Genomic DNA, 15,339 nt, shown 5'->3' with positions numbered 1-15,339 from the left:
TGGACAGAGCCGGGAAGAAGAGGCACAAGTGTGCTGTTCATGGAAAATCTCATCCCTTTTGATCCCATTTTAAGGGAGTACTATTGAGTAAAGTAGTTTTTAATCGGTTTAAAATACGGATACTGGAAAGATATTTTATTACCTGCACTTTGTAAAAAGATATATATGTAAGACTTTATAAGAACAAAAGATGGTCTATCATTTCAAGTTATAGCTCTATCCTCATTGTAAAAATAAATTTATTAGATATTTGAACTCCCTTTTTATTTATTTATTTATTTTAAAGATTTTATTTATTTATTTGACAGAGAGACAGCCAGCGAGAGAGGGAACACAAGCAGGGGGAGTGGGAGAGGAAGAAGCAGGCTCCCAGCGGAGGAGCCTGATGTGGGGCTCGATCCCACAACGCTGGGATCAAGCCCTGAGCTGAAGGCAGACGCTTAACTGCTGTGCCACCCAGGCGCCCCTGAACTCCCTTTTTATTAATCTTTGTTTATTTAAAAATTATGATAGTGTTATTAAGAAAAACAAACCTCACATATTATTTTTGCAGGACAGAAAACATGACCTTTTGGGGCTGGTAAATACTTTATTCTTAAAATAGTTTTTTGCCTCATGTAAAAAAATTTTGAATCTTTTTTCCTTTAGACATCCCTTTGCATTCTTATTTGTTTCCTGTCATGTTTGATAAATTTAAAAGACAAATAAGTGATAGGAGATGTTACCAGAGTTAAAATAGCACTTCTTCTGACTACCAACTAGTGATGTTTTGTGGTGCAGCAAAGCTGATGAATGAGCCGCTGCTGTAAGGTTCAGCTAGAGCAAATGAAACAATTTATCAGAAAAACAAAGAAAATGAAACACTGAATCACCATGAGTTTTTCAAGATTGGAGAATCAATCAAAAGCTCTAGAAGTAAGTTGAGTTTTACAGCGTGATTTTGGGTGTTTAACAACCGAGCAGTGCGTTCATTTCGGAAGATTGATGGCTCTTATTTTGTTACGAACTTGACTAATATGAGGATCCAACAAAATATGAAATATAGCCCAATCTGTTAAAAAAGGAAAAACAATTTATGTCTTTCAAAAAATAAAACAAATTGAGTCAACATGCTGCAAAGGTTGAAGTTTAAAATACTAGCTTAGGAAAACGCACGCCTGTGGCTGTGGGTTTATTTTAGGCCAGGTAAGCGAGGAGATTTACCGTTTCGTTGAAACACTAGTGGAGGTGAGTCCGTGGTCGCTCACTGTTGGGTACACCCCGCTCTCTGCACTCCAGTGCTGAGCGTCCTCCGTTCTAGCTTCTCCCTCGTGGCAGGTGATTAACAGGTGAGCTCCTGACGCGGAAGTCTGCAAGGACCACCTGAGCAGACAGAAGTGAGGGAGCGGGTTTGGTGAGCAGGGTGATGGCGAAGCTGGTCACGAGGAGGGCACAGAGGGGTCAGTGCGCACCTTACCTCGTTCTAACTGGTCCGTCCGCACGTCGTTCGTTAGAGTCGAAGTGGGAGGGAACATTTACGTGACAACAAAAAATTAATACGGAGCCTTAAGACTTGGATTTATGATCATTTGTGACAACAAATAATTACTTAGAATTGTTTTACTGTTTTATGTAGTTTGGTATGCTATGTACTATCTTTCCTACCATTTCCTCTTTTCAGAAATGCTATCTTTAATTAGCATTTGGAAATTACAAAGTTTAAGCGAGTCAAACTGAAAAATATTTTAGGTTTCAGACATGAGCAAACAGAGACACTAAGATCATTGACGATAGATAATTGGAGCTTTCTGACTAACGAAGCCACTTCTCACATAAGAGGCAGTATAACGTGTAATTTTTATGATCGTTTCTCTCACTTTTAAGTTCTCTTTTTAAAAACTGCTTAAGGAAATTGGTTAAATGTTAAGCCAGTTGAAGAGAGAATGGGATTAAAACTTATTTATATTTGGTCTTTAGTTTTATAACATCAGTGTAGCTATTTTTGTGTCCTGACTGTTTCTGTCTGTTCATTTTTGGCTACTACTTATTTTCATCCAGGTGATTTCACAGTTGAAGGTCTTGGGCAGATCCGCAGCAGCTGGCTGCAAATTCGATAGAGAAATCTGGTCTAACGAGCTGTCCCCGGTCCTCAACCTCTGGAAGAAACTAAACCAGGTTAGTGCTGGAGTAGTACTCCAGTTGTTGCCCCGTTTTCCTCCCTATCCTTTTTTTTTTTTTTTTTTTTTCCCAGTTTTACCCCCAGATTGTCTCTTGGTCAAACTTTGCACTTCCCCTTCCTGTGTACTGGTGTCCGGGAAGGAGGAGGACAGATGAGCCTGAGAGGCAGGGTGGCTGGCGTCACTGTCATGCCCGCTGTTGTACCAGCTCGTCTGCACCTGCTGCGTGTTCCTGTGATCACTGCTTGCCGTCTCTCTGCTCGTTCTGTGAAGTCAACGACTGCTCGTCAAAGTGGCATTTTTCACAGGACTCAGGGTGCTGAGGGAGCACCGTTGGTCGGCTGGAAGTTGGTGTGGTTTTGTACTGTAGAATAGTTATGTTGTTGACCATGGAGTAGGTGCTCACTCACCAGGCAAAGCCGACAGAGTACCGTGAGTCCTGGTCTTGGAGAACAGGGCTTTAGTTTCTGGATTTGACAAATTTACTTATGCAGTTCATCCATTTAGTAATACTGTAAAAATGCCTGTGTATCGGATCTAACCTCCTAAAATAAGGGAAGTCAAATAAAGCTAATTTCAGAACCTAGGAAAACGTTTAAAACCTTCAACAAATTCGAAGTCCTCACACCTTACAGAATTGTAATTTTGGGTTATTAGGACAGTCTCAACAATTGGTCAGCAGTCTCAGTAAGCACTGACCCCTGCTAACTGCAGTCACTGCTTCTACTCAGATCATCGCACTGAGAAAGCTTGATGTAGGCAGCTGGAGGAGAAACCTCACACCGGCTGGCATCCTAAGCCACACTCCCCACTCTGCCCACAAGTAAGCACTCTGTACGTGTCCTGACTGCGATCCTGTCTTCGTACCAATTCAGAGGGAAGGGTCTCTTCTTCCCTCTTCCGTGCTTAAATCAGCCTTTGTTTCTTTTTAACTTAATAACCAAATTTATGCGCATTTTAATTCTTTCTGTTAGCAGTTAAGTTTTTATCTCGATGTATGGCAGTACTCTCCTTGTCAGCATCCAGCTTCTTGTCAGTTTCCTACTTGGTTTGCTTCTTAATATGTCATTGGCTACTTTGAATTTTATGTTGATTTTTGGAGCCATGCAATCCTTAAAATCTGTACACATATACAAACACATGTGTATTCAAATATATGCATATTATATCATATTGTGATATAGCTGTTTATTCTGAGATTAATAATGTAACATTATTCTCAAAGGGTTCACTTAGAGACTAAAAACAATTGAAATTACTACATTTATCCCTTACAAAATTGTGAAAGTATGGTAAAAGTAATCCTAACTATTGCAGAGATCTCATCTTACATTTTAGAGACATAATCCACATATCTCCTGGAGACTTACTTGCTTTTCTCTGGAGTATAAGTGAACTTGTTGGACCCATTTTTCAAGTTTGAGTAAGACTGAGGCCTACTCCATGGTTCTGTCACCTTACTTTCTTACAGTTTTCTTGGTCTCTGAGTTTGCGCTGGTCACGTTTCTAGCTGACCTTCGATCTGGCCGTAAGCTGCCACTTCTGCGTGTGTTGCACAAGAAATCCAGCCTCTGATCTTGTAGTGCGGGAGAGGAAAGGTATCTTTTCTCTCTTACCGTATGAGATTCTCAGCTGGGTCTGCTACAGAAGGCAGATTAGCAAGACTAAAGCATACAAATGTATTCAGTACAAGACTTGTGTGACACAGGAGCTTTCCTGAGGAAAGCGAGACCCCAGGAAGTGGTTAAACCTGAGCACTTTTCTGCTGGGTTTGATGAAGAGCGCAGAGTTGTGACCAAAGGACAGGACAAAAGGGGTTCAAGCCACAGATAGTAAACTGTGGAAAACTTCACAAGCCTGTATAAATAGATACGACAGCTTTGGGTCATTCTTTAAGTTCCTGATGTTGGCTCTTGACACTGTGCGGCATTTTCTGGAATATGCTGTTCGGTCTTCCCTCCCAACCTGCTTCCCCACCCACCATCCACTGGCATGTGCTCAGACCTTCTCTGTAACTCTGGAGAAGTCTCTACAGTTACTGCTTAAAGAGGACCACAGAAGTGACTTCAAAGGTCTGTATTAATTATTTACCTTTTAAGACCCAACCCAGCATTAGAAATTCAAATTAATTCTCTCTTTCCCAAACACTCATTTTTTTCTTTTGGGCTGTAGGCATAGTCTGTTCCTAGCCCTCTGCTGTTGGATTCATGGCACAGTTCTCCCTCACGCCCCCGTCCTGCTCGTGGCGCTCAGTGTGGGGACAGCAGCACAGACTAAAGTAGATGACGCCAAAGTCAGTTCTTTTAGGCCAAGCACCTCGGGGAGAAGTCAGCTGTTCAGCTCAGTAGGCTCTTCCAGTGAGGCGCTATCCTGGAAGGCGGCCCGGTGCAGGGGTGGATCCCAGTAAGGCTGAGATGTCGGTCCTGAGCCACGTCTTCGGACCCACTGGCATTGGCCGCCTTGGCTGTCACTGTTCCAGCCGCAGACAGTTGGGGATCGTGCTCAGGTTGCAGTTCCCCTGCACACTCTTCTGAATTGCCTTCTGCCTCACATATTTACCTTTGTGAGTAAAATAAAGTGCCACCTTCTAAGCGTGGGCACATGTGGTCTCTTCTCGGGCTGCCTGGCGCTCCCCATACTGACTTCTTTGTACCGCATGTCCTGTTTCTGTCGCCAGAGTACTTGCTGGGTCTTTCTGTTGGTTGGTGGGTTGTTGGTTGGTGAATAACATGCCAAGCACCTTGGAACTTTTGTATCTGCTCTTGTGGTTCCCTTTGCATAGATGCACCTTCCTTTCTGTTCAGTTGGATAACTTTTTTTTTTTTTTAGAAACCTAACTAACACAAATACCCCTGCTCTCTCTAGCTTTCCAGAGCTATGCATTGCAAACACTGTGGTAATAGAGATGAGTAAACTGTCATCCTGTCCTTAAACTCAAAAAAATACTTAACAGGTGAATTCACAGAAATGATGCACGTAAGGAAGGGTCGCTCCAGCTCTGTTTTCCTCGTTTGTTTATTACATGAGCCCCTTTTAGTCATCTCGTGACAGTGTTCCTCGTTCTGCAGTTTCATAGTTATTTCTTTACACAGAGCATCACAGGAATGAAAGAATTTTCTAACTGAAAAAGATTGTAATTTTCTTTCCCAAGATGAAACTCTCAGTTACTATTATGTTGTATTTTCAATATAAACATTTTAAGTATGAGAAGGTTTGTCATGGTATATAATGTCATTATTGGGACATAACTGTTTTTCCTTCCTGTTCAAGAATCGGGGAAACAAACTGAGGGCTTCAGAGGGGAGGGGCATGGGGGACGGGGAGAGGCCGGTGATGGGTATTAAGGAGGGCGCATATTGCATGGAGCACTGGGTGTTATACGTAAATAATGAATCATGGAATTTTACATCAAAAACTAGGGATGTACTGTATGGTGACTAACATAACATAATAAAAAATTATTATAAAAAAAATCGGTAAACGCAGTTTGTTATAGGTCCCCCACTGGACGGGATCTTTATGTCCTGTTGGCACTGACTCTTTCTCCTCTGGGGAGGACGGGGAAGAGACTTTGTGCAGAGACTCCCAGGAAAGCTACTCAGCCGGGGGGACTGCAAGGCTCTTTGTCACCCCCCCCGTCTCCCCGCCCCAGCCATTTCACTGGGCAGAGGGCCCTGCTGTCCGCCAGCACGGCCTGGCTCGTCACTCATGTAACATAGGATGAGAGGGTAGCTTCTGGGGCCAGACTTCTGGGCTCGGATCTGAGCGTTTGTACCTACTAGCTGTGTAGCTGTGTAGCCCAGGAAAATTACTCACCTTCTCTGTCTTCATTCTCTTACCTATAAAATGGGGCTAATGATAGTATTTGCCTCATAGGTGTCTCATCAGGATGAAATGAGTTAATCTATGTAAGGCTTTTATCGCAATGCCTGGTGTGTGAGCATTCTTGGCTGAGTAGTGTTTCACTGTTACTGAAGGCATAAAGATTTGTAACGTATGGTCTCTTTCCAGAGAGGCGTACATATGATGTGTGTCTCTTTCCAGAGCAAGATAATTTTATTATTTCTATAACTATGTATTCAGTCATTCGTTCAGAATATTTTCATGGAGAACTTCAGTGCTTTTGTGCTTGGAACTGTGTGGAAGGCAGAACCTGTAGAGTTACAGTTGGGTTACAAGAGAGAGCTTTAAAAAATTAAATGAGTAAATAAAGTACATAAGCAAAAAAATCATTACAAATTATTGCAAATGCTGTGGAGGGAAACACAGGTGCTGTTATAGAGAAGATGAACGAAGTCCTATTTTGGACCGGAGAGTGAGGGAGTATCTTGCTCCAGGAGTGAAAGTGAATCTGAGAAGTGAGCCACGAGAAGACTGGAGCCACACTGAGTTGCAGGGGACACAGACCTTTCTAAGCGGCTGGGACGGCGTGAACACATTCCCCAAGTGGAGGACAAGTTCAGCACACTCCGTGAGCCTGAAAGGAAGCCAGGAAGCCCGTGTGATTGGGGCACAGAGACTAGAGGGTTGTGTGGAGGGAGACGACGAAGAGGGATGGTGCCCAAGATGCAGGAGGAGCTTGTGTCTTACTCCAAGTGCAGTGAGGCCCGTGGAGAGAGTATGGAGCAGGGGGGTAGCTATGATCCTGTTGACCATTTTAACAGCGCTCCCCGGCTGTTGTGTAGAAGTGAGTTTGGAGTGAGGTTCGGGAGGAAAGAGGAAGAACAACCAGGGGCTGTTGTCGGAGTAGGAGGTGATGATGGCTTGGGTTGTGGTGGTGCCGTCAGGTTGGATCCTGGAAGTACTGCAGGGAGAGACGCATCGTGGATTCCCACGTGGGTTTTCTGGACGAGTGACTGGGCGGCGGTGGCGCCACTTACCGAGCCCGGGATCGGGGAGAGCTGCAGGCGCTGCGGGGGTAGGGGTGCAGTGGCCAGGCTGCTGCAGGGTTGGTGGAGAGCTTACGTGTGGACGTCAAGGAGAATGTTGGCTGCGTGGTGGGGACCTCAAAAAGGTTGCTAGGACTCGGGACTTACTAGCGTCTAGGGAACGCTTAAGTGATTACGAAGCATTACATGCATTACGTCATCCAGAGAGAGAAGGAAGAGGACTCAGAAACCGGCCCTGAGGAGTCCAACACAGAGTTAGAGGCAGGACAGGCATGACCAAGCTTTCCTTGAGGAAACAGCAAAAACCCAAAGCAGATGGAAGCATCCCAGAAGCCTTGAGGAGAGCGTCTTTCATTAGGAACAGGATTGCTGACTGTGCCGAGTTGCTGGTGTGAGGTGAGGAAACTGGGTACAGACTTGGCCACTGGATTTTCAGAATACAAGTCCCGGGTGACCTTGACCTGGACAGGAAGAGTTGAGGTGGAGCCAGGAGACTGGAGGTTGTGTTTGAAGGCTAACTGCCTTGGCCTGTGGGAGGGACAAGGAGGGGAGACTGTATGGAGAGGCAGCTCCTTCCAGAATGTGCTACCCGGGAGAGTGAAGGAATAAGGCGGTTCGGTAAGTAAGGGTCCCAGCATGGTTTTTCTTCAGGCTGGGAAGTACCGCAGTGTCTGTAGGCTGGAAGGAATGATCTGCTGGAGGAAGCAGTTGAAGATGCCGAAGCATTAATTTGGCGAAGTTCTGAAAACAGAAACGATGAGTTTTTGCTAAACAAGGGGTCAGTGATGAATACAGAAATTTCCTTTCCCTTAAGTATATTTTTAAAAAAATTTTCAGAGGGACGCCTGAGTGGCTCAGTTGTTGAAGCGTCTGCCCTTGGCTCAGGTCATGATCTCAGGGTCAAGTCCCATGTCAGGCTCCCTGCTCAGCGGGAAGTCTGCTTCTCCCTCTCTGTCTTCCCCTCCCCCTGCTCATGCTCACTGTCTCTCTCTCTCTCTCTCTCAAGTAAATAAAATCTTTAAAAAATATGCATCTTTTCCTGTCCCAGGATCTTGGTGCATACTTTTTCTACCTAGAAGTCCAGGGGTTTAGGATAGCTGTGTATTTCTCCTTCTCTGAGTGTGAAGCCATCCCGAGGCTTCGCTCTGGCTTTTCTGTTCTTGCTGCTGGCTACGTGGAACGCCGTTGTTTCAGTAGTTACAGGATTTTTCAATCTCCTCTTCACATGGTGCAATACATATGTCATGTCATGTAAGTGCACTGGCACTTGGCCTGGTGTTAGCTGGATTTCTATCGAGTTCTCTTGCCCTGTTGCCTTAGTATTACTGCGGTTCTTAGATGTGTCTTCACAAACATGTTTTTTGTGACAAAATATAAGTAAATGTGTAAGTATATTTTAAATGGTTTCAGGTAGATTTTTTTCACATTCAGTTTCTCTTCTTTTTTTAAGTTAGAACTACTAGTTTAAGACAAAATCTGTTTATTTAGTGGGTTTTTGAGTGACCTGGAGAGAGGGAGTCTACCAGTGTTATTCTAGCTGTGAAAGAACATTTATCAGGAAGTTTTAAAAACTCCAGAATCTAGCAATTCCAAAATTACAATGAGTTTAGCTGAAGATTTAACTTCAAAGCTTACCCTGTAGATATCTCACCCTGACCTAAAACGTATGATGTGTCTGTTCTTTCTAAAACTTGACTTCCTTTAAGGGAAGTAGTCACAGATACGGACTTAATCTGTGTACCTTTAACAAGAGCTAGCATTTTAGAATTTTCCTGTTAGACATAATTAAAAAAAGAAAAACTGGAGGAGAGAAGTTGTGAGTCAAAAATAACCGTTTGTTTCAAGTAGTTTTTTTTTTCTTTTTTAAAGATTTTATTTATTTATTTGACAGAGGGAGACAGCCAGCGAGAGAGGGAACACAAGCAGGGGGAGTGGGAGAGGAAGAAGCAGGCTCCCAGCGGAGGAGCCCGATGTGGGACTCGATCCCAGGACTCTGGGGTCACGCCCTGAGTGGAAGGCAGACACTTAACGAATGAGCCACCCAGGCGCCCCTGTTTCAAGTAGTTTTGAAAATTTACCCAAAGCATGTGCAACTTCCAGCATCAAATTAATGTCAGTAAGGCATCTGTGGTTCTCAGAAGCTGTGGGGTCAGCAGAGAGTGAGTGAGCGGTGGACACGGAGTGCGTCGTGTCTTGGTGTTCGTGAGCTCTGCTTCTAAGCCATGCTAGTCTAGCCTGGTGTTGGACTGCGGAATGGAGATCCTGAAATACTTTTAGCAAATAAAGGGACTGGAAAATAGAAATTGTCTATATTACCAGCTCTTACTAATAAGTAAGGCACCCAAACATGTTAGTGTGGCTGGTTTAGTATGAATTCTCTGTTGTTTTGTGTTTGGGGAGCGGGGAGGGGGAGGGAGACTTATTAAAAAAAAAAAAAAAGGTGAAGGCCAGTTAAGCTTATTGTGACAGTGGACATTGTTTTATTGTCATGAAGCCAGAGACTGCGTGACGCTCCTGAGAGAAAGCAGGAGAGGACCTGCGCAGCCTGGAAGGCGAGCCGGGAAGTCTTCTTAGTAGAAGAATAAAAATAGCCGACCGCTCCAGAGAACTTGGCAGGGAGTGAAGCAAGGGACGTGGCTAACGGAAGTCGGGCATGGGTTCAGTGTTACTTCTTTTCCTTCTGTGGCGTTAACACTTACGAACAATGCCTGCAAAGAATCTCAGTCAGGATTGCAAAGCTTGAGTGGATTCTGAGAATTCGGGTCTTCTGTTCTGAGCAAAAGGACTAAATACACACAAGGGACTCACGGACAAACAGAGGATCCAGGAGGCAGAGGGGAAAGCAGTTGCATTTGGATGATTTCCGTAACAGTCCAAGGGAGATATTTAATTCACGGCTCGTGTTTGTTACAGTGGTCTCCTCGCAGCTTGCTGGCATGTGGTCCCGACTGCTGCAACCCCACCTCCCACTGCCACGCGGGGTCTTGATCTGTTATGAGTTCTTATTCACGTAGAAATTTTACTGGTTCTTGACATAAGGAGTAACTTTGGGCTGTACTCTGAGTATTTTGAGTATTCCAGGATTCCAGTGCCTGTTGAAATTGTCTTTTTCAGCAGGTAGTCAGCCTGTTCAGGCTCTGAGCACGTGTTCTGTTTCTCTTCGGGCTGTGTTCCATCGTCAGTTTAGTGCACAGAGCCTCTGCTGTTCTGGGCTGCCTCACTGCGTCTTCCCCGACAGGACTGTCCCCCCACAGTGGACGGAGCCTGACGGGGAGACTGGGGACACCGCTCGTTGCCGCGGTGGTGGGATGGAGGTCAGCATGCCATCCGCAGGCGCTGTGGGTGTGGACAGTGTAGGAGTCAGACTCCTGCCCAGAGCCTCCCGCTGGGATCCCTCCTGCTGCCCAGGGCAGGGATGACTGATGACTTCTAACAGGGGAACCATTGATGTCCCTCTCTCTTTCTAACAATTATCTCTAGAATCTTTTAGATTGATAAGCTGAAGATACGTATGGATCTTTCGCTTAATTAAATTAGTTAATATAGTTAAATTAGTACGTCCGCTTAGTTAGATTAGTAATAGGAGATTACTGGACATTCCAAAATAGCTTATGTAAAACCCAGAAATCTTAATGTTTTATTCACGTGAAGCTTAACAAGTTAGGAACTCACGAGAGCACAGTAAGTGTTATATTCAGATAGAGCTCAAAGTACATTTGTTGATCAAATTGAATATACAGAATGGTGTGACTTTAGCTCATTGTTGAGATCTGGGCTCTTGGTTTCCAGTCTTCACTTTTAATATAGCTGAAGGAGGGGGTTTGTGGTAAGCTAAATGGATTTAGTGCTGCAGTCCTCTATTGTACAGGGAAATTTTACCCTCACTCTCATTCAGGAGATTTGATTTTACAAAGAAATTGTATTCTATAAGTTTTAAAACCTATATTGTATTTGGATTTAGACTTTTGAGCTATGTTCACATTGGTTGAAACTAAACAAGGAGGTAGTGCTCCTGCACTTTGGGTTAATTTGCAGCTTTTATGAATCATAAACTGATTTTATCATAACCTTTTTTAAAAAAAATTTTTATTATATTATGTTAGTCATCATACAGTACATCCTTAGTTTTTGATGTAAAGTTCGATGATTCATTGTTTGTGTATAACACCCAGTGCTCCATGCAATACGTGCCCTCCTTACTACCCATCACCGGCCTTAATCATAACCTTTAAAAGAAACCATTAAGACAAACTCTTCAGCTTTGTAAAGTGAACATGAATGCAGGACAATGTAAGTGAGAATCGTTGGCCGGAACTCACATCTTAGGAGAGACGCGTATTTACAATTTTGTAGGCATGAAGCATGTTTGAACTTCCGTTTGTGTAAAATGTAGTCATGGCAGTGGGGACAACTGGACAGTCAGAGTCGTCTGACATGGTACCAGGTGGATGAGTTTGAAAGAAATGATGCAAGTGAAACACTCCTCCGTGTCTTTTGGATTGAATATAAAGGTCACTTTCCGTTACAAAGACAGGATCAATGCACTATCCCGGGCATTTGGAATGGTAATTTCAAGTTCTTAGGGATGCATGTGAGACAGAGAGAGAGAGAGAGAGAGAGAGAGCTGCAAGATAACAACAGACCCCGTAGTCTGTTGCTTTGGGTAGTATGGACATTTTAACAGTATTTGTTCTCCCAGTCCAGGAGCACAGAATGTATTTCCGTTTGTCTGTGTCACCTTCAGTTTCTTTCATCAGTGTTCTATAAAGTTTTCAGAGTACAGATCCTTCACCCCCTGGGCTAAGTTTGTGCCTTGATACTTTATTATTAACTTCCAGTACTAGGTTGAATAAAAGAGGTGAGAATGGACAGCCTTGTCTTATCCTTGAACTTAGCAGAAAAGCTCTGAGTTTTTCACCATTGAGTATGATGTTAGCTGTGCATTTTTTAAAAGTATCTACTTTTGTTAGAGAGCACATGAGCGGGGTGGGGGGGTGGGGGAAGGAGGGCCTGAGGGAAAGGGGGAGAGAGAACCTCAAGCAGACTCCCCGCTGAGCCTGGAGCCCGGCACAGGGCTCAGTCCCAGGACCCTGAGACCATGGTCTGAGCCGAAATCAGGAGTTGGACACTTAACTGACTGAGCCATGCACTGCCCCAGCTGTGCATTTTTTTTTTTAAATGTAAGGCCTTCATTATGTTGAGGTGTTTCCCCTCTAAACCTGCTTCCTTGAGGGTTTTTATCGTGAGTGGATGTTGTACTTTGTACTTTTTCTGCATCTATTGAAATAATCATATGGCTTTTATCCTTTGTCTTCTTGCTCTGATGTATCATTGATTGATTTACAAAATTGAACCGGTCTTGTATCCCAGTAATAAATCCCACTTCACTGTGGTGAATGATCTTTTACTGTCGAGTTGGATTCAGTTTGCTAATATTTTGTGAAGTATTTTTGCATCTATGTTCATCAGGGATATTGGCCAGTTCTCTTTTTTTGTAGTGTCTTTAGCTGGTTTTGGTATCAGGGTAATGCTGGCCTCATAGAACGAATGTGAAAGTTTTCCTTCCTCTTCTGTTTTTTAGACTAGTTGAGAAGAGTATGGTACAATTCACATGTGAAGCCGTTTTGTCCTAGACTTCTGTTTTCTAGGGGTTGTTTGATTCCTGATTCGTTTTCTTTGCTGATTATCAGTCTGTTCAAATTTTCTGTTTCTTCCTGTTTCACTTTTGGTAGGTGATATGTTTCTAGAACTTTATCCATTTCTTGTAGGCTGTTCAATTTGTTGGCATATGATTTTTTATAAGATTCTTTTATTATCTTTTGTATTTCTGTGGTGTCAGTTATTATTTCTCCTTTTTCATTTCTGAAGTTGAGTCCTTTATTTAAAAAATTTCTCTTTTTCTTTCTTTCTTTCTTTCTTTCTTTCTTTCTTTCTTTCTTTCTCTCTCTCTCTCTCTCTCTCTCTTTCTTCTTCTTGTTCTTGTTCTTCTTCTTCTTTTTATGGGTCTGGCTAATGGTTCATCAGTTTTTTTGAACTTTTCAAAGAACCAGCTCCACGGGTTTCATTGATCTATTGTTTTTTTAGTTTCTATATTATTTATTTCTTCTCTAATCTTTATATTTTCTTCCTTCTATTGGTTTTGGGATTGTTTGTTCTTCTTTTACTAGCTCCTTTAGGTGTAAGATTATTTCTTCGTCTTTTTATTGAAGAAGTTCACTGTTATTCCTATTCTTATTTCTTTGTAACTGATTTGTGTTATTCCTCTAAGAATATTCTGTCTCTGATCACTTAAATTTTACCATAATGTATTTAGGTGTGAATTTCTTTTTGTATTTATTCTGCTTGTTAATCTGAGAGCTTATAATTCCAAATGCCAGCCTTTCTACTAAGACCAGTTTAGCCCTGTTTCCCACACCAGCTGGATTGCATGCTGTGTAGTATCAAGGACTTGCTGTCCATGGCTGTTGCTTGATACTGCTGTTTTTAGCCAGAAATGGTGACATGGGGCAAGATGATCCATTCAGGGCAATGTGAAAAATTAGCAACGTAAAATCCTTCCTAGCCTGGCCCCAGCCATGGCACCCAGCCCTCTTTAGCTGCCTGTTGCCATAGCCTCCCATTTACAAGCATCTCCCAGATGGTTCCCATGCTTGGTGGGCCATATTCTGGTTTAGTATCCTCTCGTTTTGTCAAAGACAGGATTCACAAGTGGGAGACAGTTCGCCATTTTGTCCAGAAATAAGCATAACTTTTGAAATTTCATTTTAACTTTTGTTTATAAGATAAATATAGATTATTTAAAAATTACCATTATATTAAATTCACAGTGGCCATATTAATGTATTAAGTATTTTGCACTTCATCCTTTTATAATTTTTTGTGTCTTATCTCTTCCATTTCCTTCCTGAAGCCATTGCCATAATTTAGAATTCTGTTCTTTTAAAGGGATTATAGCAGAAAACTCCAAATTTGACTCTCCTTCTAATATATTCTTCCTCAAATCATATTTCATATAATTATCCCATTAATTTTCTTAAAGACAAAAATCTTTGACAACATGGCTCCACATCCAGTCTTACTTCTAAACCTCTGCCATAGTAAAGCAGATCTGAGTGTTGTACGAACAAACCATTATAGATTTGTCTGTGAGGACTTTCCAAGTGCTGTTTCCATCTCTTTGCGTCTGCTCATTATACTAGCAACCAGTAATGGTCACATAAAGTCCCAGCATCTTTCCAAAGCTGTCTCCGCTGTTACTCAGTTCCTTCTCCGTGTTTCTAGAGTACTAATTTATAACTTGCATAACAGTTCTCATAAAAGTAGTGTTTGAAACTAGGCGAATTAAGATATGGCCCTTAGGAATAGGAATTCTCTTATTTTGGAGGAGTTCTAAAATTTATGCATGTAAATGTTTCACCACCACATTCCTTTTTAAGAGTTTTTTAACATTATTTCTTTTTTTTAATGTTTTTTTATTATATTATGTTAGTCACCATACAGTACATCCCTGGTTTCTGATGTAAAGTTCGATGATTCATTAGTTGCATAAAACACCCAGTGCTCCATGCAATACATGCCCTCCTTACATTATTTCTATCAGATTATGGTTAATTACTAGCTAAACTTAAAGATTAATTATATCTAAGCAATATTAATAATCTTACGAAAAGTAATTATTAGGGAGTCATCTAGGTCCTCATCTTTACCCATTTAATGGCTAGGGGACATTAGCTGAATCATTTCTGAACTTTATCTTAGCTTTTTTTGTATACGTAAAAAAGGGATGCTAACCTCTTCTCTGCATTCATGTATTTACTCATTTCATCAATCCTTCATCAGATATCTGTTACTGTTCCTGTTATGTGCTGGGCGCTGCTATGATTGGTTAAGAGTTGGTAATACTCAAAAAATACAAGTATTCTAATGTTTTGGGTGAAGGAGTGCTTAATTCTGCTGAGAGGAAGCCAGGGAAAGTTACATGATGAGTAAGAAATTCCCTAGGTTAAAAAGACAGGTGTGGTGGTGCAGAGATGAAAGAGTCTGCCATGTTTGTTGCTCCAGCCTGCCAGGGGTGAAGGGTGCTTGGACAGAGTGGCGATCTTAAGAGCAAGACTCTTCAGCAGGACACACTTCATCCTCTAGGTGTTACGGCAGTGTAAACATACATAAGAGAAGCGTCCAAGACATTTCACAGGTAGTCAGTCATCACAGGACTCTTGTATGGATCCAGTAAAAAGTAGATGTGAACATGGTTTGGAAAACACGAATCCTTAATGGTTTAAACATTTTTTTTT

At 42.3% G+C, this 15,339-nt stretch overlaps 1 protein-coding gene across 1 annotated transcript in view; it reads left to right on the top strand.

Annotated features, from left to right (window-relative positions):
- DYNC2H1 (dynein cytoplasmic 2 heavy chain 1) overlaps window positions 1-15,339 on the top strand; it is a 299,576-nt gene that overhangs the window by 218,478 nt on the left and 65,759 nt on the right. The window contains exon 83 of the mRNA XM_040631281.1: window positions 2,038-2,154. Coding sequence (XP_040487215.1) covers window positions 2,038-2,154 — 117 coding nt within the window. The remainder of the gene's footprint in view (window positions 1-2,037; window positions 2,155-15,339) is intronic.

This window comes from Ursus maritimus, unplaced genomic scaffold (assembly GCF_017311325.1).
Source record: "Ursus maritimus isolate PB19 unplaced genomic scaffold, ASM1731132v1 scaffold_16, whole genome shotgun sequence".
Classification (NCBI taxonomy): domain Eukaryota; kingdom Metazoa; phylum Chordata; class Mammalia; order Carnivora; family Ursidae; genus Ursus; species Ursus maritimus.
This window is presented reverse-complemented; position numbering and strand designations above follow the sequence as displayed.